This window comes from Microtus pennsylvanicus, chromosome 2 (genome assembly GCF_037038515.1).
Source record: "Microtus pennsylvanicus isolate mMicPen1 chromosome 2, mMicPen1.hap1, whole genome shotgun sequence".
In the NCBI taxonomy this organism is placed as follows: domain Eukaryota; kingdom Metazoa; phylum Chordata; class Mammalia; order Rodentia; family Cricetidae; genus Microtus; species Microtus pennsylvanicus.
This window is the reverse complement of record NC_134580.1, coordinates 54754057-54779654: the sequence shown is the minus strand read 5'-3', so window position 1 is coordinate 54779654 and position 25598 is coordinate 54754057. Positions and strand designations below refer to the sequence as shown.

Here is a 25598-nt window from a genome sequence, read left to right as displayed (position 1 = left end):
CATTCTTTAAGATATTATTGATTGTCATTTTATTTTGCATCCTTCAAAATGTAACTTAAAGATGTATACAGAATGAGAGGCTCAGAGAGAGAGAGAGAGAGAGAGAGAGAGAGAGAGAGAGAGAGAGAGAGAGAAGAGAGAGATTTCCTTGGGCCTGTCATCGCTTTTCTCTTTTCATACATTAAGCAACACTTTATCCTCACCGATACTCTCTCCGAAATTGCAATGCATTATTAATTCCACCTTCTTAAGCAAGTTGCCTGTAATTATAATTGTCTTTCTAAAAAAGAAAAGGCAACAGCTGCACCTACTCTGAAAATGGATCCTTGGAGAATGTAATTAAGTTATTTCAATTTGGAAACTGAATATTATCAAGAGGTATGGGTTATATAACCTTAAGGAAGACCTTTCCGCCAGATTTTCAATAGTATGTCGTTTGAGGAAACCTAGATAACTAGAAAATTAGAATGTAAATTTTTGCATTTTTTAATCAGAACCTAAGTATAGGATTATGTTACATAATCTTACATACTATTGTAGGAACATTTGGTAGCCAGCAGAGCTAAGGAAGCTGAAGCCATATGTTTACTCCCGATGTGATACTCCATGTAGTTTTATTTACTTTGTTCTGTGGTCACGGATTTTCCACTGTAACTTCCAAAAAATATTGAGTAACTGTTTCCTAAGTCACATTATTTAAAAAGAAAGCACAATGAATGTGTTCTCTCTATATAAAGATTAATTCTAATGATGTAAAACTATTTCCTATAAATCATGCTTTTACATGCATGAACAGAATTATTTTGTGATTCAGAACTATGTCTAGGGGAGCTAAATCTTAAATATTGCTTATTATTATGTTTAGATACTTTCAGAAGCATGTTAAAACAGGCTTTTGAAATTTATTATTGCTTGTTTATTATATTTTTATTGGATAGTGGCCTATATTTTTCTGATTAAAAATGAAGGAAAAGAAGTTTTATGTGTGTGGGATAGATCAAACTAGTTAGTAGAGGACAAGAGAAACATTTCCTAAGTGGTTAGTTAGCATATGAATGCACAGAATTTAGCAAAAATCTTATCCACTCTGTTAGAAAACAAAAAGACAGACATTTTCACTGTCACAGTTACTATTTGGGAACTTTCTGAAAATCATAGAAAAGTTGTCCTCTCCAGAAAATGAGCTTTTAAGCTCTGCAAGGTAACCTAGTCTACAATCATTTACATGAGAACACTTCCAAAGAATCTGCAGCAGCAAATCAAATTACTGATAAATCAAGTACCTTGATGTCTGTTGCCACTCATTTCAAAGAGAAATGAAATTATGTGAGGACTGAAAAATAATTTATTTATGATTTACCTGGATGAAGTCATTGCACACTGTATGATACCAATAGATAGGCATGCTAACAGAATGGGGAAAGGTCATGAGGTTTTAACCCAAGACAACAACAGACTACTAAGGAATGCTGAGAGTTCAAAAAACAATTTCCCCCAGGGAAGATCACACCAACTGAATATCCAAAAAGCATACATTCAAGTAACATTTAGGATTACATATGTAATTTTAAAGAAAGGAGACATAAATTTTCAAAAGAGCAATGGGTGTGGGAAATACATAGGGGTATTTGGAGGAAGAAAGAGGAAGGTGAATTTATGTAATTATGATATCAAAAAATAAACCTGAAAATATATTTTAAAATGAGCTGAACAAAGACAACAGGAGACATGCTCAAGCAGAAGGGGGAAATGTAAAGCCTCAGATCTACAGGCACCTAAGAAATGCAGACAGTGGGAAAGAGTCTTCCTCAGGAAAAACACATCAATTGCTTATCTCATAACAAATTCAGTGCTGAAAACAAGCATACAAGTAAGACTATACAAGCTGAGCAGGTTATATTTAGAAATATCTATGTATATACATATACATAAGTTAATATAAATATAGAAAAAATGAGGCAATATATTGGAAAGACACCAGGAAATATTATATTAGAAGGCTTGGATTCAGGAGAGGAAAATGAAAAAACATTGCAATCACAACATAATAAAAATATTAAAATAAAAGAAGCAATTAAAACAATAAATATATCCAATTCGTGTAGATAGAATTGACAAAAAAGTTGTCAATATTAATGGAAGAATAGCTTCTATTAAGGTAATACAGTTTTTGAGAGGACAATATAGGTGATAAAATATAAAAATTAATCATAATTTGGTTTATATACCACAGTTAAAGTCCATAACTAGATTTCCTGGATTGGAGACAGATAATTATATACAATCAATTGAATTCTTAGAAGAAAGGAAGACACTTTGGCTACCCTTATGTGACCCAGAGAAGTCTTAAGACACTTGAGAAACAAGAATGTTGCTAAAGGTAAAATATAAAATATTTTCACTGTTACATCAGGAATAGGATAGCAGAACACAATCATAAATAACAGTGGTAGAACATTAAGAGCTGTAATTACAGAGAGATTGACTCTGGGAAAGTAAGGTCAAGAAGTTAAAAAACAAAAATAAAACACGAATGGAATATAGGCGATATAGCACTGTTGAAATTAAAAAAAAAAAAGCTGTCCTCACATGGAGGGTTATTTTTTTAAGAGAAAGGGAATGTAAACAGAGGAACTAGGAGGGGGGAGGCTGGTCTTAGGAGACAGGAGCAGCAGAAGAGAAGAGAGAGGCACACACATACAGTGAGAGAGAGAGAGAGAGAGAGAGAGAGAGAGAGAGAGGGGGGGGGGGGGCCTTTTAAAGTAAAGTAGTAAATGTGCCCAGGAGTTGCTCTTAGTGGCTACAGCTGAGGACATAGCCTGTTAGAACCCCAAGGTCATGCCAGGGCAGGTGTATGGCAAAGTAAGCAAAACACATGCTGCTCAAGTCTGAGAATATAAATTCTATTTTTATTATTATTATTTTACTACTTAAAAATACCAATCCAAATTCCCACTCCCTCCACATTCCTTCCCACTCCACCCCCTCCAATCCTAAAAGAGGGCAATACACTCCACCCTGTGTAAAGTCCAAGCCCTTCCCACTACATCTAGGTTGAGCAAAGAGAATAGGATCACAAGAAACCCGTACATGCAGTAGAGACAAATCCCAGTGTCACTATCAGTGGCCCCTCAGTCTGCCCCAACTGTCAACCACATTCAGAGGGACTTGTTTGTTCCCATGCTCTTTCACTCCCAGTCCAGGTGGAGTTGCTGAGCTATCACTAGCTCAGGCAAACTGCCTCAGTGGATGAACCCCTCATGGTCTTGAATTCCTTGCTCATACTCTCACTCCTTCCACTCTTCAACTGAAGCATGGATAAAGAAAGTGTGGCGCATCTACACATTATAGTACTACTCAGCGGTAAAAAGAAAAAAATGACTTCTTGAATTTTGCATGCAAATGGATGGAATTAGTAAACACTATTCTGAGTGAGGTAACCCAGACCTAAAACAAACAAAAAACAAAACAAAACAATCCAAATATGGTATGTATTCACTCATAAGTGAATACTAGTCATAAACAAAGGACATCAAGCCTATAGTTCATAGTTCATGATTCTAGAGAAGCTAAGTAAAAAGGTTAACCCAAGGAAAACATATATAGACCCTCCTGAAAATTTTTGGGAGCATGGGAACAGGAGGTAGAAGGAAGAGGAGAATGAGAGTGTTAAGGAGAATTTGAGGGAATGGGATAGTCACGATGGAGGGAGGAAAGATACGAGTGCAAGAAAAGAGATATCTTGATTGAGGGAGCCATTATAGAGTTAGCAAGAAACCTGACTCTAGAAAAAAAGCCCAGAAACCCACAAGGATGACCCCAGCTAAGACCCTAAGCAATAGAGTAGAGGGTATCTGAACTGGCTTTACTCTGTAGTCAGACTGATGATTACCTTAAATGTCACCATAGAACCTTCATCCAACAACAGATAGAAACTGGACTGAGCTCCCGAGAATATAAATTCATTCCCTGGCATGATATAAAAGCTAGGCATAGTAATGTGCATCTTTAACCCCAACACTGAGAATGTAGATGGTTATTAAATACAAATGGATTTAGCAACTCAAAGACCAGCCAGGGTAGATAATCAATAAACTTCAGGTTCAGTGAAAGATACTGGGTGTTGTTCATTTGTTTTTATTACTGTTTGTTTGTTTGTCTTGTTTCTTAAAAGCAAAGAGACCTAACGACAAAAACACTCAATGTCAACTCTTCTTTACAAGGGGTACGCTCAAATATGTGCCCCCCACCAGACACAAACATACACATTCTCTCCTATCCCTGTCTCTCCCCAACAGGAATGCAAGAAGAGGCAAAACTGCATTGACATTGCTAATTAATTGAAATAAACAATAAGATAAATCAGAACGTACTGGCATTTTCAATATTTAATCTGTTTTATTGGTTATATAAGAAGGAATTCATATATTTAAGAAAAAGTCTTATCTTTAGTTTCTGAAGTACTGGGTTGAGATTTCTAGACTGAAATTGCTATCACAGTAATATCCAGAAATAAAAGAGAGACTGTGAAGTCACCAAAAAATTAAAATAAGTTGAGAACACTTTATTCACACAGGCATGGTCAGAGAGAGGACAACATTCCTAATAAATGTTGACTGAATCCCTATTCTGCACTCAGTGCCCATGTAGAATCCTTCTTAAAAACCACTTAGTCTGTGCCCTATATATTACCCCAAAAATAGCATTTCTATAGACACTAATATAATTGTAGCCCACCACAGTTGCACTGATGATCATCTGCAAATAACTCCTGGTGCCTGTGTGGTACGCTGCAATTTGTCCTATTAAGAGAAACTAAAGGAAAATGGTGCCCCTTTAGCAGCAATCCTTACACATCCACCACGTTTGTAGATTCTTCTTTGTAAATAACTTCAGCTTTCCTTACGAATCATGAAATGTTTTCTGTGCCCTAACGGGTCTATTTCAAGTGTTAATCATGAATGTTCAGCCTACTTTTCATTAAAATACATGAGCATAAAACTTAAATAGTATCATAACTTTCTCATCATTAGTCATTTTGCTTTCAGGTAAGTCTGAGGGATTTAATAGCTTCGCTTGCAGTTGAGCCATGAGCACCCATGTTAGCATTAGATAAAGGTGGAAATCTTCATTATAAAGTCCATTTTCCTATGTGGGGAAAGCTAATTTGAAAATATCATGAGTTAGCTAAAAGCTCTCCATCATTTTCTTATTCTTTCCAGAGAGTAACAGCTAAGTAGAATGCTCCTAAAATTCCCATCTACATGTAAATGCGTCAGAAAGAGGCACTCACAGTTAACCTTCAGAAACACACTTCTGCCTATGGGAGACCTAGACAAGGCTTTTCAGAGACTAAGGTGACATGGCTATCAACAAGTTTATTTTTGATAATTTCTGAAACATCTAAGATTGGTGAAGCAATTTATTTGTGGGAGATGTTTTGTGTGACAGGCAGAATCATTTAAGACTGAAAGAAAAATTCTACTTTGGGCATGTAGCACTATTTTGGCATTTTAGCAGCATAGTGTCTTTGTATTTTTTAAATATACACGTCAGTGCAATTTGTACAATTAACATTTTGTTGAATCATTATTCTGGATTCCTAAATATGCCTCAAATTTAATAACAGTGAATGACTTCTTTCCATGATTTCAGCTACATGTCATCAAATCAGTTTGAACAGATGACATGGAAAATTTCAAAAAAAAATAAATAAATAAACAAGCATTCAAAATTTTTGGTTCAATACAATATTATATTGAATTCATTTTTAGATATAATTAATTTCTCATCATTCCATGCTCCAAATCCAACTTTATTATGTTTTCATACATGGCTACCAGAGGTGGGGTTATTAGAACACAGTGTAGGAAATACTTTCATAATGTTGAACATGTGTCTATGGTAGTAAAAGCAATTTGGCAATTCTCAAATGAGCATAATATAATACTTTAAAATACATAATATTTTTATAACCATGTTATGTGGTTGGGATAAATCAACTCATAAGAAAGGGTTTCATTAGTCCCCATCCTTACCTGAAATGCTAGTGCTGATGGATGGCTGCTAGTATCATTTCTCAGGGACAAAAAGACTTGCATGATATGAGTGTGTGGGTGTAGATCCATAGGAATAGACTAATTATTTTAGAATTCACAAAATCAAACTCCAAAACTTAATATATGTATATGTATATACCTAAAAGTGATTTTGAAGTATGTAAAATGAATTAAGATATGAAAACAGATAATCCACTTCTACACAGCCTGAAGTTATTAAAGGTGTGATGTTAAAAACAATTTATAGTTTATGACTTCCAAAACAGGTGAGTCATGAGCTTGGCAAAAATCAACTGGTGTTATCTTCTTTCACAAAAACTGTTCTATTAAATTGAATGAATTTATTACACTTCATTGTTGTTTGTTCCAGTCATATAAAATGACACATATTGTTAAAACCTAATTTCCTTATATTTCAAACAATTTTACGATAATGATTAGCTTGTTTTCCTTGTTAGCTGAGCTTTCCGAAATAAGCACATCTTATTAATTCATAAACAGATTATATAGACGAGCATCAGTATAATTTGAAGCTACACACTTGGTTTGAAGTCACTTCCTTCCATATCCTAACAATGCCCCAAGGATCATCTCCCTCTTCATTGTCATTATATCACATAGCCTATCGAATTCTCTGCCTGGACATTCTACTTTACATCTAAGTCATGCATGTTGAAGAAATTTCATTCAAATCCAGAAATACCGCTGTTAAAATTGCATTGAGCAAAAAATCACCTCAAATAGATAAACAACATTGTGAGGGATTCCTCTAATTCTTCAGTTGTATTTTTCTCAAATAAATTTAGGTATCTACCACAATCCTAATATGTATCATGCATTTGATTGAAGTTTTTGTCTTCTTCATCTAATCAAGACTAACAAGTGCTCCTTTAATCAAATATTATCAATAAAATATCAGGATACAACAGACTTTTACCTTGTTTCTATGTTGTAAGAGAGCAAAATCATGCATTAATTCCACAATTAAACATAACCTGCTTAATATATAAGTACATGTTTCTAAGAATTATGTATGACTTAAGATTTCAGTTGTAAGGTTTTGTTACTTTCCTGAAGATATACACATAAGGACAACCAAGAAAGAGAGCAAATGAATGGTAATAAAACTGACAAATTTTGAAAATAGTAAAGAGTAAATAGAAGATAAGCAAACCCCAATATAGTGAATAAATACAACAGCAGAGCTGAAGAAAATAACTGAGGAGACCTCAGAATGTATAGAAACGCTGAGGGTAGAAAAACATCTATGAAAATCAAAAAAAATATACTCATAATGAGAAAAGATTGAGCAAAGGGCTTCAGTGTTTCAGAGATCAAGATCAAATGTTGCAGATAAATTTAGATAAATATTAACTTAGGAACTGAAACATTGTTGGTCATTTTGTAAAATGCATTACAAAGAAATAAAGACAGGAAACTAAGATACATCTATTTGAAGATTGATCATTCTGATGGCAAAAACTGATGGTATAGAGAAAATTCAGAAAATCAGATCCATAATCAGAGTAGGTGAGAAAGAAATGAGTTGGATTTGTAGCTGGAAGCAATGGCTGGCGATGGTAATCAGTCTTGATTAGAAATATATGAGTAAATTTATTAGCATATATCTGAATCTTAAGCACCATTTTAACTAAAATTATAAATACAAATGTGTAAGATAATACATTTTAATTGAAATACATTACTTACATTACTTCATTCTTAATCTGAATGAGGTCGATTTATATATTTTCTTTGGTATAAAATCTAAATGCTTCTTTTTCCATAATACTCTGTTCTTGTCAATTATAGTACGCTCTTAACTCTAGAATGCATTTAGGTTTGTAAAAACTTCTTATCTTGTATTCCTATTTTAAACTTCTTGTTGAAATTCAGTCATGCATTCACAAAGTTGAGGAGTATTCTCATGGATATCTGGCTTGGATTACGATTCAGTCAACATGTTAAACTAGACTCCCCCCCAAAAAAGCTCAATGTTAATAAGCTTTGTAACTTTCTTTTATCAATTACAGCCCTCTGGCATATAGCCAAAGAGCATCACTATATAGAATTCTTCACTGTGAGCTGTGATATTAAGTTGAAAAACCTTCATTTTCACGTTCTTTCCCACCTCACTTTCTTGTTACTGTGATGCTCTATGTTACTTCAAACACACTTTCAGAGTGCACATTGGCTATCACTGCATTTTTTTTTTTGCTAAAATGATTGTCTTAGTTCATTTTCTTTTCTTGTTTACTTTCTGATGAGCCATTCAATTTAAGTTTAAACAAAAGGGAAAAAGTCTTAATTCTAGCAATTAAGAAACAAAAGTCAAAAATCTTAACAAAAATATTTGCAGGTTGGAGAGATGGCTCAGCAGTTAAGTGTACTTTGCTGCTTTTGTGGAAGATCATGGGTCAGTTCCCACCACCCACATGGTAGCTTAGAACAAACCATTTGTCCAGTTTCTGGGGACCTGCTGTTCTCCTCTTGCTTCCCTAAGCACTAGATGTACACACAGAACATATGCATATATGCAGTCAAACTTACACACTTAAAATATAACTGAATAAATAATTTTAAAATGTTTTTATATATCTGCATACCTCGTTATCATTTCTTTATGTATCTTTCTTACAAAGTTCCCTAATAGTTTAGTTTATATGAACTATTCACCCCATCTTCACTTCATTTGTGTTAGTCCAGCCCCAGTTAAATTCATCCATAAATAGATTTCATCAGAATTACGATGTCCTATGACATCCTGCTGTGAAACCAGTGGTCAGTTTGAAAGTTTATTTTATTAGCTAATCATCCTTATTTGAAGACCCATGAGAGGAATGTGGATGTCTATGAGCTGAAGACCAGCCCAAGCTACTAGGCGTGTTTGTAGGACATTTCAAAACAAACAAACAAATAACAACAATAAGAGCAAGCAAACATCCTTATTTGGCATAACTGAGCAGTGCTTTGAAATTCTCTTCATTTAATTTCCTGGACACCTTTACTGTATTGTTTTCTTCCCTTCCCTCTTCCCTCTTATTTTATATATCCTTCACTCCTCATCCCAGTTTGTAGAAATTTTGGTGATGAAATGCCCTGATGCTTAGTAGTTTTTTCTTTCTTAATTTAGTAATTGTAGGTGGAGACTGCTCATTTGTTCCCTGCTGTCCAGACCCAAATAATAACACAGAAATTATATTAATTACAGCACTGTTTGGCCAACAGCTTAGGCATACTTCCAGATAACTCTTCCATTTTAAATTTACCCATCATTATTAATGTGTGTATTGCCATGAGGCCATGCCCTGCCGGTAAGGCTCTGGCTGGTAGCTGGACTCCTTTGCAGCATCTTGGACTCCACCTTCTTTCTCTCTATATCTCTGTTTGGATTTCCTGCCTGGCTTTAATCTACTAAACCAATGGCTGAAACAGCTTCTTTAATAAGCAATGGCAATAAAACACATTCGTAGCTTACAGAGGGGAATTCTACATCATCTCCTCATTTCTGCCTAAATAAAATGGAAGGTATTAACTTTAAGATAGTAAAATTACATATAACGAAATAGGTATCAAGCAAGAATTACAGTTACAGTATTTATATCTACTTTATTTTATCAGGACGACTAGAGAGTCTCTACCCATACTATAGTCCAGACTAGATTATACTTTATTAACTACTTTCCTATATGACAATGTTTTCCACCTCTAGGTAAATTAATCATTCAGCTCAGGTCCATGTATATATTTACCTTACACTTCCCATAAATTTTTGGTCATAAAGGCTATGTGTCATGCTTTTCTTAATAAGTGCAACTGCCTAACATATTAAGTAGTAAGCTGTTTCTTTTATTCATGTTGATACATGTACACTATTATTCTCCATTTACACAATATAAGTTATACATTAACCACCCTCATGGTTACTGCCTTCATGGGAGTGCTTTTTTAAAGTGGTTAGATAGTAGATATGGTAATACATACTTTTGTAACAATCATTGGATGAGAAAAAAATCTAGTAGGAATGAAAACCGACTTTGAACATAAATTTTAAAATAATAGAAGTTATGGCTTACTCTTTGTAAACATGAAAGTAATTAGATACTTCATAATTCTTTATTCCAGCCATAGCAATTAAAACAGACAATGTAATACATGTTAGAATTAAGAGAATCCCAGAGTGTTACAGGTATGGAACAAAATACATGTAGGGTAGTGCTCTATTCAGTGAGAACTTTGACTCCATTATTTTCTATTAAATAAGGTGAATTTCCATGTAGGTGCTGTGATTTAAACCCCTGTCCTTTGGAAGAGTACTCAGAGTGGCTAGTGCTCTTAACCACTGAGCTATCCCTCCAGCCCCACAAAGAAGTGTTTTTAACCAGAGTAAATAAGGACATACTGATCCAGAGAATATAAGGATTAGATTTTCTTTCTAGAGTTCAGTGAATACAAAAGAACAATTGCAATGAGACTATTTTCATTTTCGTCACCATGTCAAGAACCTGAATGCTTTGCTAACTTCAATAGGATATATTTTGTATGAAAAATAATAAAACTATTAAAAAATCTATGGTATCCTTATTTGTCTTTATATGAACTAAACATGAATTATCATATAATAGTAAATTCTGAAATAGTGTTCTTTAAATCCCCTACTAATTAAAAAATTATTAACCTATGTTTCATTGTATTCTTGCACAAAATTATTGTGGAAAATATAAAAAAACATAAATTCATCTATCGAAGTCCTGAAAGTAGAGAATGATCTATCTTTTTTGTCTATTAAATGGTAACATTTCTGGTGGAAATACATTAAAAATTATTAGAAGCCCAGTGAACTACGAAATTTTTCAAGCATGCACCTAGTGTTTTTTTCTTCTTTAGGTAGCAATGGAAAAATCCCCCATTTACATTCTTCATGCCTTCTCTATGTTACATAGCATTCCCTAATTTAATACCCTAACTCCTGGAGTGCACTTGTTTAGTCTTCTTTTCACAATTATCTTCTCAAACTCAGGTAATATTGCAGATATCCAGAATTGTTCTTTCTCCCCTCTTCACATCCATTGTTTCTGTTTAGGTACTTACACTGATCTATCTTCCTTCGACTGTCTGAACATTAGTTTTACATTTCTTTTTGAAATTTCTGATTATACAGTTATATGTCATATAGCTTCACTACTATGTTTTAATGCAACTTCAAACTACTGTATATAATGCAAATCTCAGACTCCATTGGGTCTAAATGCTAAAGCTGACTTTCTTTCAACAATGTCCAGAGCATAGACTATCACTGTTGTATTCATCTTTTGCTTAAATTAAGAGCACAAGCTTCTACTTCACTACCACATTCCTTATCATTCTAACCATTTTCAGAATTATTTTCATGCAAATTCTAGTTGTGTGGTAATTTCTTCTGTGACTGTGACCCCTTGTTGGATTCCTGTAGTCACTACTTAAGTGACACTCCTATAGCTAAGCAAGCCACACTTAGAGTCAATTTCTATACTTTTAAGAAAAATAATCATTCAATATTTCAGATTTGTGGATTTAACTGTTTTAGATAAATCTCCACTGCTCCGAGACATATTTTCCTTGACTTCAGTGGTTCTTTTTCTTCTTGTGTTTGGCTATATATTCACTTCTCTATTGATTTTTTATCATTATTTCAGTCAAAAATCCATTCAAAACAGCATGATAATTTGAAAACATCATAAGCAAAGACTTTATCTAAAGTATTATTATGTCCAGAAAAACATATTTTGAAAGTAAAATGTTCATTAGACCATGTCTTAAATCCTAAAGAAAAACTCCATCTTCAAACAAATTGTCTTCAGACATAACAAGACAAGTAAATGATCTGTTAATGCAAAGTAAGGCAAGTTACTGTCAGAACTAATTTTAAAGGAATGGCTACATTTGGACTACCATGCTGAAGAACAGCACTATAGGTAGTAGGAGGAACAAATTTGATTTCCTTGTCATAATATCATAATGATTATTCTTACTAATCAAGTGACATAAATAGCGATGAAAAGCTGACTGTCAAAATTCTAATGTCACTCTGGTACCTTAATCCATAATACTATCCCTCAGTTCTGACAATTATTCTTTATAGTTTATCAGAAAGTCATGTGATTCTTTAAACACTCAGATCTGGCAATTCCACACAGATTGGCATTCCCCACTTTGCTTCAACCATGACATTAATACTCTTTTTTTTTTGAGACAGGGTTTCTCTGTAGCTTTGGAGCCTGTCCTGGAACTAGTTCTTGTAGACCAGGTTGACCTCAAACTCACAGAGATCCACCAACCTCAGCCTCCTGAGTGCTGGGATTGAAGGCGTGTGCCGCCACTGCCCGACTAATACTCTTAATTCAAGTTATCCACTTACCATATTGTAGGTGGTTCAGAACCTTCTATTTCTAGGTAATCATATTTTTCCTCCATTTGGAAATCAGTAAATATAAGGGAAATTGTGTCCCCCGGCTCTGCAACAATGGTCCATGTGCAGTCTGCATTGTTATGGTACTCATTAGGAAAACCCGGGCTGGATATGATGCCACTGGATCCTCTCATTGTTCCTCCACAAGCATCTTCCGCTGTTAAGAGAAATAAGAACATATTAAAATCTAATTTCTGTGACAAAGCTAACTAAGTCAATTCGGTGTTTGAGCATTAAAACAATAATTCAAATCTGGCATCCCTTAAGTCTGTGAAAAATCTTTGTGTTTCACGTATAAATATAAAATACATCTTGAAAGTTTATAAACACTGTTCGCAATAGACACGCACATAAGTGCAAAAGGAACTCCTCTCCAGAATTAGGTCTCAGTGGAATAACATCCAGTTTGTGCTCATGATTGAATGATGAAGTGTGTAAACAAAGAAATGTATCTCCTAAAGTCACCTATGAGAACTGTTAATCCTTTCACATGGGTTTGGTGATTGTAGAATATCTTTCATATTTTTAATGTGTTTTTATATAAAGTAAAAACATGCTTGAAAATACAATATAATAAGGTTTGGCTGTGGAGTGTTTCAAAAGCTATTGGAAAATATTGGTGGGGGCACACTTGAAGTTAAGTATATTGAATAGAAAGGATAATTTAATTAAATGGGAATAACAGCTATAAATTCTCAGGAAATATATCGTCTGTGAGTACATAATGCAATGCACATATTTTTCTAATATACATCATATTAATACATATATGTGTATATGAAGATGTACATTACATATAACTTTGAAGTAGAATTTAAATTTTGAGCTAATGTGTATAAAACTTGACATAGATCTCACTCTTGGTGGTTTATGATATGAGAGAATATTTACATGAGCATCTGTGTTAATGTGAGATTATAAGAGAAAAGACTGATCATATTAAAGAATTGAAATTAGAATATTTGCCTAACATAACACGTTTTAGGCCAGTCAAGCTAATAGGTAACAAATTTATTTGTGCAATAAATTGCAATATGATTTATGCTCTTGTTTTTGCCAGCTCTGGGAACTCCTTTAGTATAAGTCATTTGAGGAAATGTCCATTTCTATAATGACCAATTACTATTTGATGTAATGGAGCATTTCAGAGCCTTAATAAATAGAGAAGGGAAAATTTATTTTATTTAATTCCATAATAGACAGGGAGTAACATGATGTTGTTAGTGGGAACAACATCATGACTACCTTGTGTGAATCAGACTGTATTAACATCTTCTGCCCCATTCGTTATTCATTTAACAGCATGATTTATAACCTCATGGAAGACATGATTAGCTTGCTTTACACATTCTTGTAAATGTGATGGATATTATTCTGTCTTTATTGCATGGTGTCACTCATTTTGTTATTTTTAGAGATTATTATATAATTGCATAATTCTCCCTTCACATTATTCCCTGCAAACCTTCCTTCTAATGAGCATAAAATAATATTATCTAGTTAGTTCTTGTGTAATATTGCTGTACCTTCTTTCTTATTAAATTATATATGAAATATCAAGAAAATCTATAAACAACAATTAAGAAAAAAATTAAATAGATTAATTTTTAAATGAATTTTAAAGAGAACAATGATGAATATACAAGAAGATTGGGTGGGGGGGATGAAAATGGGGAAGAAATGACATTATAATATAATTCCAAATATGTAGAGGAAAATTTTAAAAGGATATTCCATAGAATTAACAATTAGTTAAAATTAAATTATATATTAGGTAAAATTAAATTAGTTAAAATAAAATTATAAAATTTGTTTTAATATATTGTGCCTGTGTGCTTTTACCTAAAATTAATTTTTTTATTTATTTTCAATCTCTGAAATGCTCATTTTGATAGTGAAAATTAGTGATCTTGATATTTTTTGCATATGTTTACCCAATTCACTTAGGAAAATATAAATTCGAACTTTTCAGAAGTATAGTTAAAGAAAAATAAGCCAGATTTGATAATCAGCAAGATCCAATTTTTTTCTCTAACACATCTTTTCAGACATCAGGTTCAGCCCTTGGTCCACCTTGCGATTTGTTTCTTCTGGAACTGCTATGTAGAAGTGGGAAACGAGAAGTAGGACTGCTTGTTTTCTCAGGGGAATGGACTGGGATTGTAAGGAGATGAGTTCTCATGGCCAATTGCGGATGTTAAGCATGGAACCCAGCATCAGACTTTGTCATGGCGTATATCTCTGCAACTCTCCTTAGCTGAATCACAAACTCCCATGACTTTCTGACTATGAATCCATTTGCCTAAGAATTAAGGCCAACAATTGCCAAGTAAGACATCATAAAACTAACAAGTTTCTTCACGGTGAAAGGGACAATCAGTTTTGTGAGGTGGAAGCTAACGATGGATCTGACAGAGGTTTAATATCCAGAATACGTAAAGAACTAGAAAAGCTTAACTCTTTTTCAGGTGAGTTTGGGATATGAACAATGTCCAAAAGAAGAAATAAAAATGATGGGACTTCTAAAAACTGTTCAGCAGCCCTAACAATTAGAGAAATAAAAACCGAAACAACTTTGAAATTTATCCTATCCTGTTCAATAAGACAAAAGTGGATGGGAGGAAGTAGGGTGGTGGGGGGATTGTCTGAAGAGAGGGAAGGATAGGAAACTATGGTTGGGTTGTAAAATAAATATATATAATAAAATTCATGGTGCCATAGTTTTCCATTTAAGATCATAGTATTCTCTTTGGATTTCTGATAATACCTCTGTCTTTATTATAAAGTTAAGCCATCTAAGTAAACATAGCTGTAGCTAATGTAACGCTATGTAAAGTATGTCTAATGTGACACAAACTGGAGATGGATATATATATATGTGTATATATATACATATACATATATATATATATATATATATATATATATATGGTCTAAGTGGGTTACTCAAGCTATGATGGATATTTTTACATGCATAAGAAATAAATGTTTACAGAGTTATTACTAGGATTTCAAGGTTTATTTCTTACTGATTCGTGGGCTGATAATTATATAGAAACTGAATGGACTAATTATATCAAGTGAATTTTTAAAATGAAACATTCTAGGAATAAGGAATGTCAAACAATTGGGATTTAATTTTGATAAATGATTGAAAAACTTTCTCCTGCGCATGCCATGTCATTAAAGAGCCATTCATTGATTTATTTATTTGTGTGAAGTCCTATTAAATAGTGTAGAATTTGAGAATAATTGAAATGAAGTGAATCTGCTAATTTATTTTGTGGAAGAACTGTCTCGTTGAGAGTACAAAAATAAACACCATAAAAACAGAAACCAGTCAGTCCTTTTCATTGTTATCTTTAGTGTTAGAAACTGGCTCACACCTGTTTTCAAAAAAAAGAAGATTTTGTTGATAAAAGCATCACACGCTTATGGGTCTTCAATATATAGAAATCAAGATGAAACGGAACTCAAAGCCTCCTCCTTCCTGGGTACTTTTTAAAGTTCCAGAATTTGTAATATGAAGACTGGAGGGGTGGGGAAAATGCATTCATTGTCTTAACCAGTTCTGAAACCCACAATCATCAAGTTCTCTTTGCCAAGCAAAGTCAACCCACTTACACAGTAGTGGCACTGCGATTATGGTAGCAACCAAATGTTCTCTAATTACATGGAAGAGTAGCTATGCAGGAGGGGATGCATGCCTGGCAATAGATGCCTGGTCAAGTATCCATGCTGGGAAAAAGTAGGCCTTAATGGAAAACTGAATACTGCTGCTTAGCTAAACAGATAAAGCATCACATTGCCTTCTAAATAGTAAAAATTATCCCCTTAGGTAGATATTAATGACACCGGTGATCAGAGAAGCCTCTTTGTAGTGAATGGTGATGAATGAAGATCATGGGTGAACAAGATGTTAAGAATTAACACTCAATATTCACTTATTCTCAGTATTTTGTTTATTCAGGAAGTATTGTTATAATATCTAATGTATTTTAAGAGTTGAAGAGTTTTGGAAGTTATCATAAACTTAGCTATGAACATGAATTATTTCTCAGAACGATAGAGCCTTTCTCATTTCCACTAAAGGTTTGTATCTTTCCAGGAATAGGCACAAGTAATTTAAGTTATTTTTAACCCTTTCTTCTAAAGTGGTTAAGACACAAGCATTCAACTGTGTTTATTTCTCAAACCTTTCAGATGAATACACAGATCTTTAAATTCAGATATATTTTAATAATATTTAATAACAGAGGCTATAAATCGGAGTCGGTTCTTGATACTAATTACTCTGTTACCAATGCAAAACTAACAGATACATGACTCCCTTTATTTTAGGTTCTTGGTTGACTTGATCATCATGTCCCCTTATGTCTCATTCTGAAAAAAAAAAGGAATATTATACTAGGCTCTGTTTTGCTCTGCTCCAATCATATTTTACTCACCATGAAGAAGTCAGGGATATTTCCAATAGAAATTAACCTTAGCTCTTACTATATCTTTATAGCATTCTTGTGGTTTTCATTAAAATAAAGTCAGTATTCTTACTACCTAATGTGTATGTGATTGTGTGAGTTCACATGAGTATATACAGGTGTGTTTGTAGGTTTGTGTGTGTGTGTGTGTATGTGTGTGTGTGTTAGTGTGTACATGCATACATGTCATTCTTCCTCAAGCACCACCCCAATTTGTTTACATTTTCTATTGAATCCTGGAGCTTGCCTATAATGTACATTTATACGTTTTTTGTTTTTCCCACTTTTTAAATGTCTGTGAACCTAGAGTAGAAGTAGGTAAATAAGGAAAATGAAAGTGAGGCCCCTGAGTTGGATATATCTAGTTCTAGACGGCATTGTGAGAAGAATCTGCAGAAAGTCTTGTGCAATCCTTCTAAATGGAGCAAGTAGGGAAAAAGGGAGCAGCCAAGAGCCCTGTAAAACATTCCAACCTGCATTTGTTTGATGGAATTCCTGCCTTAGGCCTCTCCCATTCCAAAGGAATAAAGGTGCCATTTTTTCTTTTTCCTGTAACCATGTCTTGTTCTTTTCCCTGTAATCCAATTATTTGTACCTGCCAGACAACAAACTTAATGAACTTAGATGAAATCAACAACAGCTCTGTTAAAAGGTGTGTTTAAATTGATGTTCCCTCGAAACCAGGAAAACAGAACAGAACCATATATAATGACAAGGGAGGAAGAACAAATAGTACATTGGTAATATGAATATAAAAAAGGGAGATGAAATAGGAATGGCCAACTGAATTGAGACTGGAGAACAGGGTAGGGGAGAGAATATGGGGAGGAACAATTAACATTAAATACCTTCTCAAAGCCACACAGAAACCTATTCCTTTAGAAATATATACACATGTGTGTGTGCATAATACATACTTATATGTGTATGTATATATTTTATAATATAAATATGTATATGTGATACATGTATATATATAAGATATATGAAAATATATGATATATGTATAGAAAATATATTTACAGTTTATATATATTCATATTTATATAGGCAAGTTTAAATAGATACTGCATAGCTGTAGATCAATACTACTCCAAATAAGCACAGCAATCAAAGAATAAATAAAATAAATAGGTACACTAGAATGTATGTGTTGCCTTTTGGGCGGTTGTTCTCCCACAGAGTCTCATAGACCACCAGATATTAGGGGTCATTACAATTATTCTTAGTTATTCAAGGGTCTAATGGTAAATACCTACTGTGGAAGACTCCACTTACTTGAATCACAGGATATGGAAAATTCAAGCTAGGAGCGATTTGGAAACTTCATCCCTATAATGTAGCTTATATAGTGCTAGAAGATTTTATTCATGCTACCCAAAAGGAAAGTAAAGGACAAGCTTAGACAACTGTGAACTGTACAAGCTCTAATAATCACTGACTAGGCAAGATTTGTCCACTGGTATAAGAGTCTATGAATGTTTTGGAACAAAACTATTTTTGAGTTTGTTGTTGTTGTTTACTTAAGTTCAATATCACTCCTTACAACCAACTTAATACCTTAAACAGTCCTTCTAGCTTCTTCCTTAATATATTTTCAAGATTTAATATATGATGTCATGGATCTTATCAATATTCATTGGCAAATAATTCTTACATTTAAAATAATCTCCTGGTCAGTATGTATCACAATAACCAATTACATTTTCTACATTCAATTTATCATTATCAAGTAGTATTTTTTACTCTATTTTTATTATTTTCTCATTCACCAATGAAATATGAATTCCATGGGGATCTCATCATTGGTGTATAAGTATTAAAATAATCATGGTTTTATCTTGAAAATCTAGAACAAAGTTAATATTTGATATTTATCTGGAGAATATATTACTGATTAAATTTGGTCTTTATTTTTAATTTGTCAATATGTTTATAAACATTGAATGACACCATAAGTTATACTTAAATGTGAATTCCCTAGAACAATAAAAAACCTAATGTTGATTATATTAATTGACTGAAAGTTCTGAATTTGTTTCTTGTTTTTCAAATCATCATTATTTAAGAATAAAATTTTATTGACTCAAATTTTACCAGCAGTTCCTTAGTTACTTTTTTTGTTTGTGTTAGAGGTATTGTATTTTTGTTGGTCTTGTTTTTGTTGGTGTTGAGAGTGTCCTGTGATGTGATAACACAATTGACTTATTACTCCCTCTGGCAAAATTGTCCCAGCGGGGGCATGGAGTTGGTACTGTCAGCCCTCTGCATTTCATTTTTCCTTGCCATCTCTACCAGTTAAATGACAGGTTCACTGCTGCTGCTTTTTTCTCATTTTCTGATACAAAATAGAGTAGGAAGAAGATAATAGAAACTGAGAAAAAAAGTAACAAATCCTTGCCCATGAAAGGTCCCTTGAGAAACGCCACATTTAGGCAACTGACAGTATAATTTCAAGAATTCTACAGTGCCTGCTTGTTTAAGAGTTGGGATCTCCTCAATCTGTTCCTGAAGTATGGATTTTTAAGTGTCAGTTTGCTTGGGGAACTATTTTGTCCCTGTGAAATGCAGAAGAAATTGTATTTAATGAAACACAAGCTACCTAATTTGGGTGACTAATGATTAACACTTGCAAACTCAAATATGCTATCCCGAGTTAGTAAGAGAGATCATCATAATGGTTACTGATGCTAATTTTTCAAATATGACCAGGATACAATGTCTAAAAGATATTGAAACATCACTCTGTATACTATAATTATGCAAAATCACTAGATATGAAGTTAAGCTGAAAAATAAACTAGATCATCAAATTCAGTATAGAAGCAGCTTTAAGAGAAAAGCAGAATGCTATTCTTAGACAAAGAGACAAATGTTTTTCTCATTTCACAGAAAAAAAAATTGAAGGAGAGAAAGGTAAAAACATTTAAAAAAAATTGAGTCAAATTAAAAGAAAGTCATTTGGAGAATAACTTAAACCAGTGAACAAACTGCCAATGTATTTGAAACATGAGAAAAGGAAAAGAAAAGAAGTATATATACAATAGCAAAGATTATGTATACAAAAGGAGAAAGAAGTCTACCATACAGAACACATAGACAGCCAGAGATGTCCTTTTTGCTTTTCTAAAACATTTTCAAAACACACAGTGATATAATTAGTAGTATTGTTCCAAAAGTCTTTCTAGCCAGTTTTTTATATTCTTTATTAGAACTACCATATTACATTTAAATTTTTTAATTTTATTTTTAAATTTCATTTTAAATTATATCCACAGTTCTCCTTCAGCCTTTCTTCTGTCTCCATTCTCCCAGTCCAACCCATATCCATTCCTCCCTTACCTATGAGCTCCCATGGGAAATCAACAAATCTGGATCCTTTATTGGGACAAGACCAAGCCCCAACCCCCTGCATTAAGACTGAGCATGGCATCCCACCATAGCGAATGGGCTCAAACAAGCAAGATCATGCACCATTGATAGATTCTGGTTCCACTGTCAGGTGTCTCACAGATAGTCAAAGCTTCACCATGGTCTCTCACATTGGGGGAAGAGGGGGATTGGCTAGTTTTGACCCATAGAGCCTCCACAGCTGTCAGTCTAGATTTCATGAGTTTCCACACACATAGTTTACTTGTCTTTGTAGATTCTTTGCTCATATATTCCCTCACCCTCTCTTCGAATGGATTCCAGGAGGTCAGCCCTGTGCTTCGTTGTGGATCTCTTCATCTGTTTCTCTCAGTTACTGATGTAGGATCTATGATAATAGTTGTCGTATTCACTAATTTGATTACAGGGGATCCCTTTCCATTATTGCTAGGAGTTTTAGCTGGGGTCATGTTTGTGAATTCTTGGAAATTTTCCTACTACTATATTTCTTCTTTTTTGTTTTGTTTTGTTTTTTTTTTGTTTTATTAACTACACTTTTGTGTGGGTGGAAAATATTACCACATACACTTTTTTTAATTTATTTTTCCATTCAGAAATTTCCACTTCCTCTTAACCCCATAGTGACTCACTATCAAGATTTCTCTTCCATTGCTCTCCCACTCCATCCTTCTCATTTTTATCGGTATGTTATAATAACCTAACCAAGGATTTATGGAAACAATAAAAAACAGAAATAAACAATATTTCTGTTGAGTGTCTATATTGCAAGTTTTTTTGATAAATGGGTATTAAAGAAGACCAGTACAAATGTATATTTATTATTTTAATAGTTTATATAAGATATTCAAAGCACTGCCTAAAGAAAAAAATGTTTACTAATTTTTAAATGAGTAATTGAGAAAAGATTCATCTATAATAAGAATATAAACACTGACGTAAAAGCTCAGTCTGTAAGGAAGCTGCCTTAAAGCATGAGGATCTGGGAATGGTTCTAGAACTCACACCTGAGAAGCCAGGCTTGGTGGTTCGGAGCTTGAAATCAGTCCTATTTCCGCAGGACAGACAGGTTTAGATACTTGTGAGTTTCTGACATCCTGAGCTACCCTAATAGAGGAAATCTAAGCCAAGAGTAGACTTGCTTTAGAACAGTAGGTGAATAGTGGCTGAGAATGTCAACCAAGTTCACCATATTCTTTCCACATTCCGACACACACATGTATATGCACACTTTACAGATACCTTCACCTTTGCACTTATGCACATACACATGAACACAGAGATAAAACATATAACTTAAATATATATATATATGTTTATACACACAGCCAAACCCTGTAAAGTGAGTTGTAAAAAATCAACTTATAATGAGCTCACTTTGCTTGTTTGTACTAAAACTTCTCAATTGTGCAGGGAGTGCTTAATACATAGGCTCAAATGTAATTTTTATGCTAGTATTAAAAGGTGGCAGAATGCTCAATACTAAATAAGAAATCCATAGCAACCCATTCAATGCTCTGGGAACATCATGAAAAGGGAGAGTAGGAAAAGTAACAAATAGAGATGCGCAACATAAAGACACCATCTGGGTATTCCATGCCCATTCACTCACAAATCACTACAGCTGTGGACACCAATAAAAGACTGGACCCTACTGCATATAATAATGTGCACGTGACAAGCCCTTGAGTTCCCTAGCAACCCTGAGACTATCTAATGGAAGTTAGTAATTGCTGATAGGAATGGTATTTCAGTCACTGGTGTAGCCATGGATATGTTCAGTAACTCATCTCCTACAAGGATTTCTTAATCAATTCTAACGAGATCCAGTGGGGAGTAGAGGGAGACCTGCCTGAAAATAGAAGGAATTCAGTGAAAGAGGGAGAGAGATGGAGAAGGATAATGTCAAAAAAAAGCACCTAAAACTGATTTTATATGTTAAAAATCGGTCAAAGAATAAACGAGAGAAAATTAAATGGAAGTGTGCACAAAAGGACAAAACCATTCTATTGAAAATTCACAATTTGTCAAGATTGATAGGCCTCCAAACTTCATGAACCTTTCTTTTTACACCCTCACCTCCACTCTGCACAGAGGCAGGAGGATAAAGAGTTCTCTTCCTGTAGACACACACACACACACACACACACACACACACACACATTCTTAAACAAGCTTGCATAAAACCCGAACAACATTAAAGAACACATAGTTTCTAACAATGTTATTGCTTCCTTCTCTCTCTCTTTTTTTATATTTGATGTAATGACATGGAAACTACATATAGTTATACACTTATTAGTATTACCTCGCCCTTCACCAAATTCCTTATATTGTAAAACAAGATTTTTGTAGAAACCCATATTTTCATCTGCACAATCTTAAAATTAAAAAGAATAAGAAACAATAGGAAAATTACAGTATCACTAATTAATGAATTTTTTCATGTAAAAATAAACAACGTTTTGGTCTACTCCATATTTTAGCACTAATAATGTACATATTGTTATGGTGAGAATGAATGCACACACACACACACACACAGTAGAAATTAACAACAAAAGTTCCTGTATCCAGAACACATTTATCAAAAGCTGTAGCTAATCAGTGGCCAGTTTTTAAAAGTTTGGGCTTCCTGTGGTTCACGATGCTGCAACCTACTATTTATCTAGGTCACCTTTTCAGTTAGCATGTACACAGGGAGTATAAACTAATCTTTATGGATCCCAAATCCAATTATAACTGGGAAGGGAAACCAAAGCCAAATGTAAATGGGTTCTGGAGAATCGGTCCTTGTGTATAATGTTTCTGTTGGCATGATGAATGAAACTTTGGCGGCGCGGACGTGTTAAAAATGAACAGGGATAAAGAACACCCACAATTACATTCGGATTTTCAGAAGCAGCAATGCTGAAGCTTTTCTAAATGGTTAATTTTAGCATTCATCCAAATGTCAGTGAGCCAGTTAGTGAGGTGAAACTACACTTAAATGAAGTCCAAAGGCTTTTTTTATACAGAGTAAGCATTTGCATAAAACCAGCCATTCTGTGCCCTATGTTTCCAAATCAATTTAGCTTTGTGTGCTAATATTTTACTAGAGCCCTGGAGATAAAGAGGCATGCAGGTCAGCCATGTGTGCTGCTAAATCCCCAAAGGAAGCCTTCACAGTAACAGGCAAAAGATTGACACCAGACAAGATTAGCAAAAGAATTAGTTATGCACAATCAACTGTGTTATATATTGGGAAGGATGTGTGCATCTGCTTCTCTTGTGCTTCAAAAAATTGCCTGTCTGTGTGCAGTGATAATACCGCCAGCATTTTACTATGTGCATCTGAGTGTACTATTCTTTTATGTGATATTTTCATTAGGTGCAACTATCATTATCGCTGTACATACTAGTCATAAGGTCAGCACATAAGAACTACAATGATCCCGTCCTGGCTATCAACTTTCCAATATAAAGAAAAACATTGCAGTTAAAAGCCTCTTTTGAAATATCTCAATATAGGGTTAAATAGGTTTTATAATCTAACCTTTAAAATTATATACAGTACTGAAAATTTCCAAACCAAGCATGCAACAAATAAAATCTTCAAATAATAGGACATTTCTCTTAAATGTATACTATCTGAAATTGCTGATTAAAACATTATAATTGCTAGATTTGATACTGAAGCTTGTGTTCCTAAGACATGCTTACCTTCATTCTAGGAGACATGATCTCAAAAAATGTAGATTTATTTTTTAAATAAAAATCTTATTAAACACTTGGGTAGCGACCCTTTCCTTCCTACGGGATTATCTTATTCAGCCTTGAAAAGAGAATTTGGGCATTTGGGCTTTGTCCATTGTATCTTGTTGGGCCATATTTGGATACTAACTTTTGGAGACCTTGTCTTTTCTGAAGGGAAGTGAAGGGAGAAATGATCTAGGGAAGGTGGGGGGGGGGCTGGGAGGAGTGGAGAGAGGAGAACTGTGGTTGGGTTGTGCTGTATGAAAAGAGAATTTATATTCAATAAAAAGGGGGAGATAAAAAATAGAATTAGAATTAAATGTCATTACCACTTTTTCAAATACCTCCTATGCCATCAGGTATTCAAACTTCAATCTGGATTATTTGATAGTTTGTGCTGTTGTAAAGATTTAATCAATTAACAGGTAATAAAATTGTATGAGGAGACATTAGTCATTTCAAGCTTAGTACATCCCTTTCCATTCTTAGATCCATAAGGAAGTCAATCATTCCAGCTGAGATACTTATTCCAATTATGTGATTTCCTTCTTGAGACATCATTTCCTTCTCTACTTGAAGCCTACAGGCTCCAAATTAATTGCCACATCCACTGGCTTGAACAGTTTCATTGATTGAGTATATACACTATGTAAATGTGTTAGATACTACATTTTTAATTTTTAATTTCAGTCCTATTCACATGACCCTTTAATAACTCAGAGATCTCTGCTATACCACAGTAACTTCTTTTTTTTTTAAATCAAGATTCACCTAAATAGTGTAAACAATTTGTGCTTTCTAATGTACTATTTTGCCCCAAAGACACAATCCCTGGAAACCTGTCAGTGTTTTAATTTATCTGGCAATTGATAATTAGTCCTAAAGATGCAATAATAGCTGGTAATCAGCTGCTGAAATTATTGCACAAGTAAGGTTCTCGTGAAGTAATGAGGAGACCACTCTTAATTATTCCAAGAGGCTGAGGCTAATCACACACACCCTTTAAAAAGCGGAAGAAGCAGGTAAAAGTTAGAAAAACAGTGACAGAAAGATGTGGAACTGTTGGCGGTGAAGAGCAAAAGAAGGGGGTGAAGCACCCAGAGACTGAAGCAGCTCCTAGAGACGAGAAATATAAGGGCTGGATTTATGAACAACCCCAAAGGACTCTAGCTCTTTCAGCCCCACAACTGTAGACCAGTAAGACCTGATCTACAAAGTTCTAAGATAGAACTTTACTGTTTAAGAACTACATCTGTGGTCAGGTATTAATGTGGCAATGTAATGTTAAGACAACATTTTGAACAGCCATTGTTAATATCTGAATCACTTTGCAACCTCAACATTGTTAACCACTAGAGGGAGATCTACAAAATGATCTGCCATTCCTTTTATAATTCATTGACTCATAATACAGGCGTATGCTTACTGATAATCACTTACTATAATTATTGAGTCACCCTTTGTAAAGTGGCTTGTTAACTTGTAGAAATC

The 25598-nt window shown here is 34.0% G+C and overlaps 1 protein-coding gene across 1 annotated transcript in view; it reads right to left on the bottom strand.

Moving 5' to 3' along the window:
- Positions 1 to 25598, bottom strand: part of Csmd3 (CUB and Sushi multiple domains 3) — a 944903-nt gene that overhangs the window by 686435 nt on the left and 232870 nt on the right. The window contains exon 5 of the mRNA XM_075961035.1: positions 12457 to 12664. Within this exon, the coding sequence (XP_075817150.1) occupies positions 12457 to 12664 (208 nt within the window). The remainder of the gene's footprint in view (positions 1 to 12456; positions 12665 to 25598) is intronic.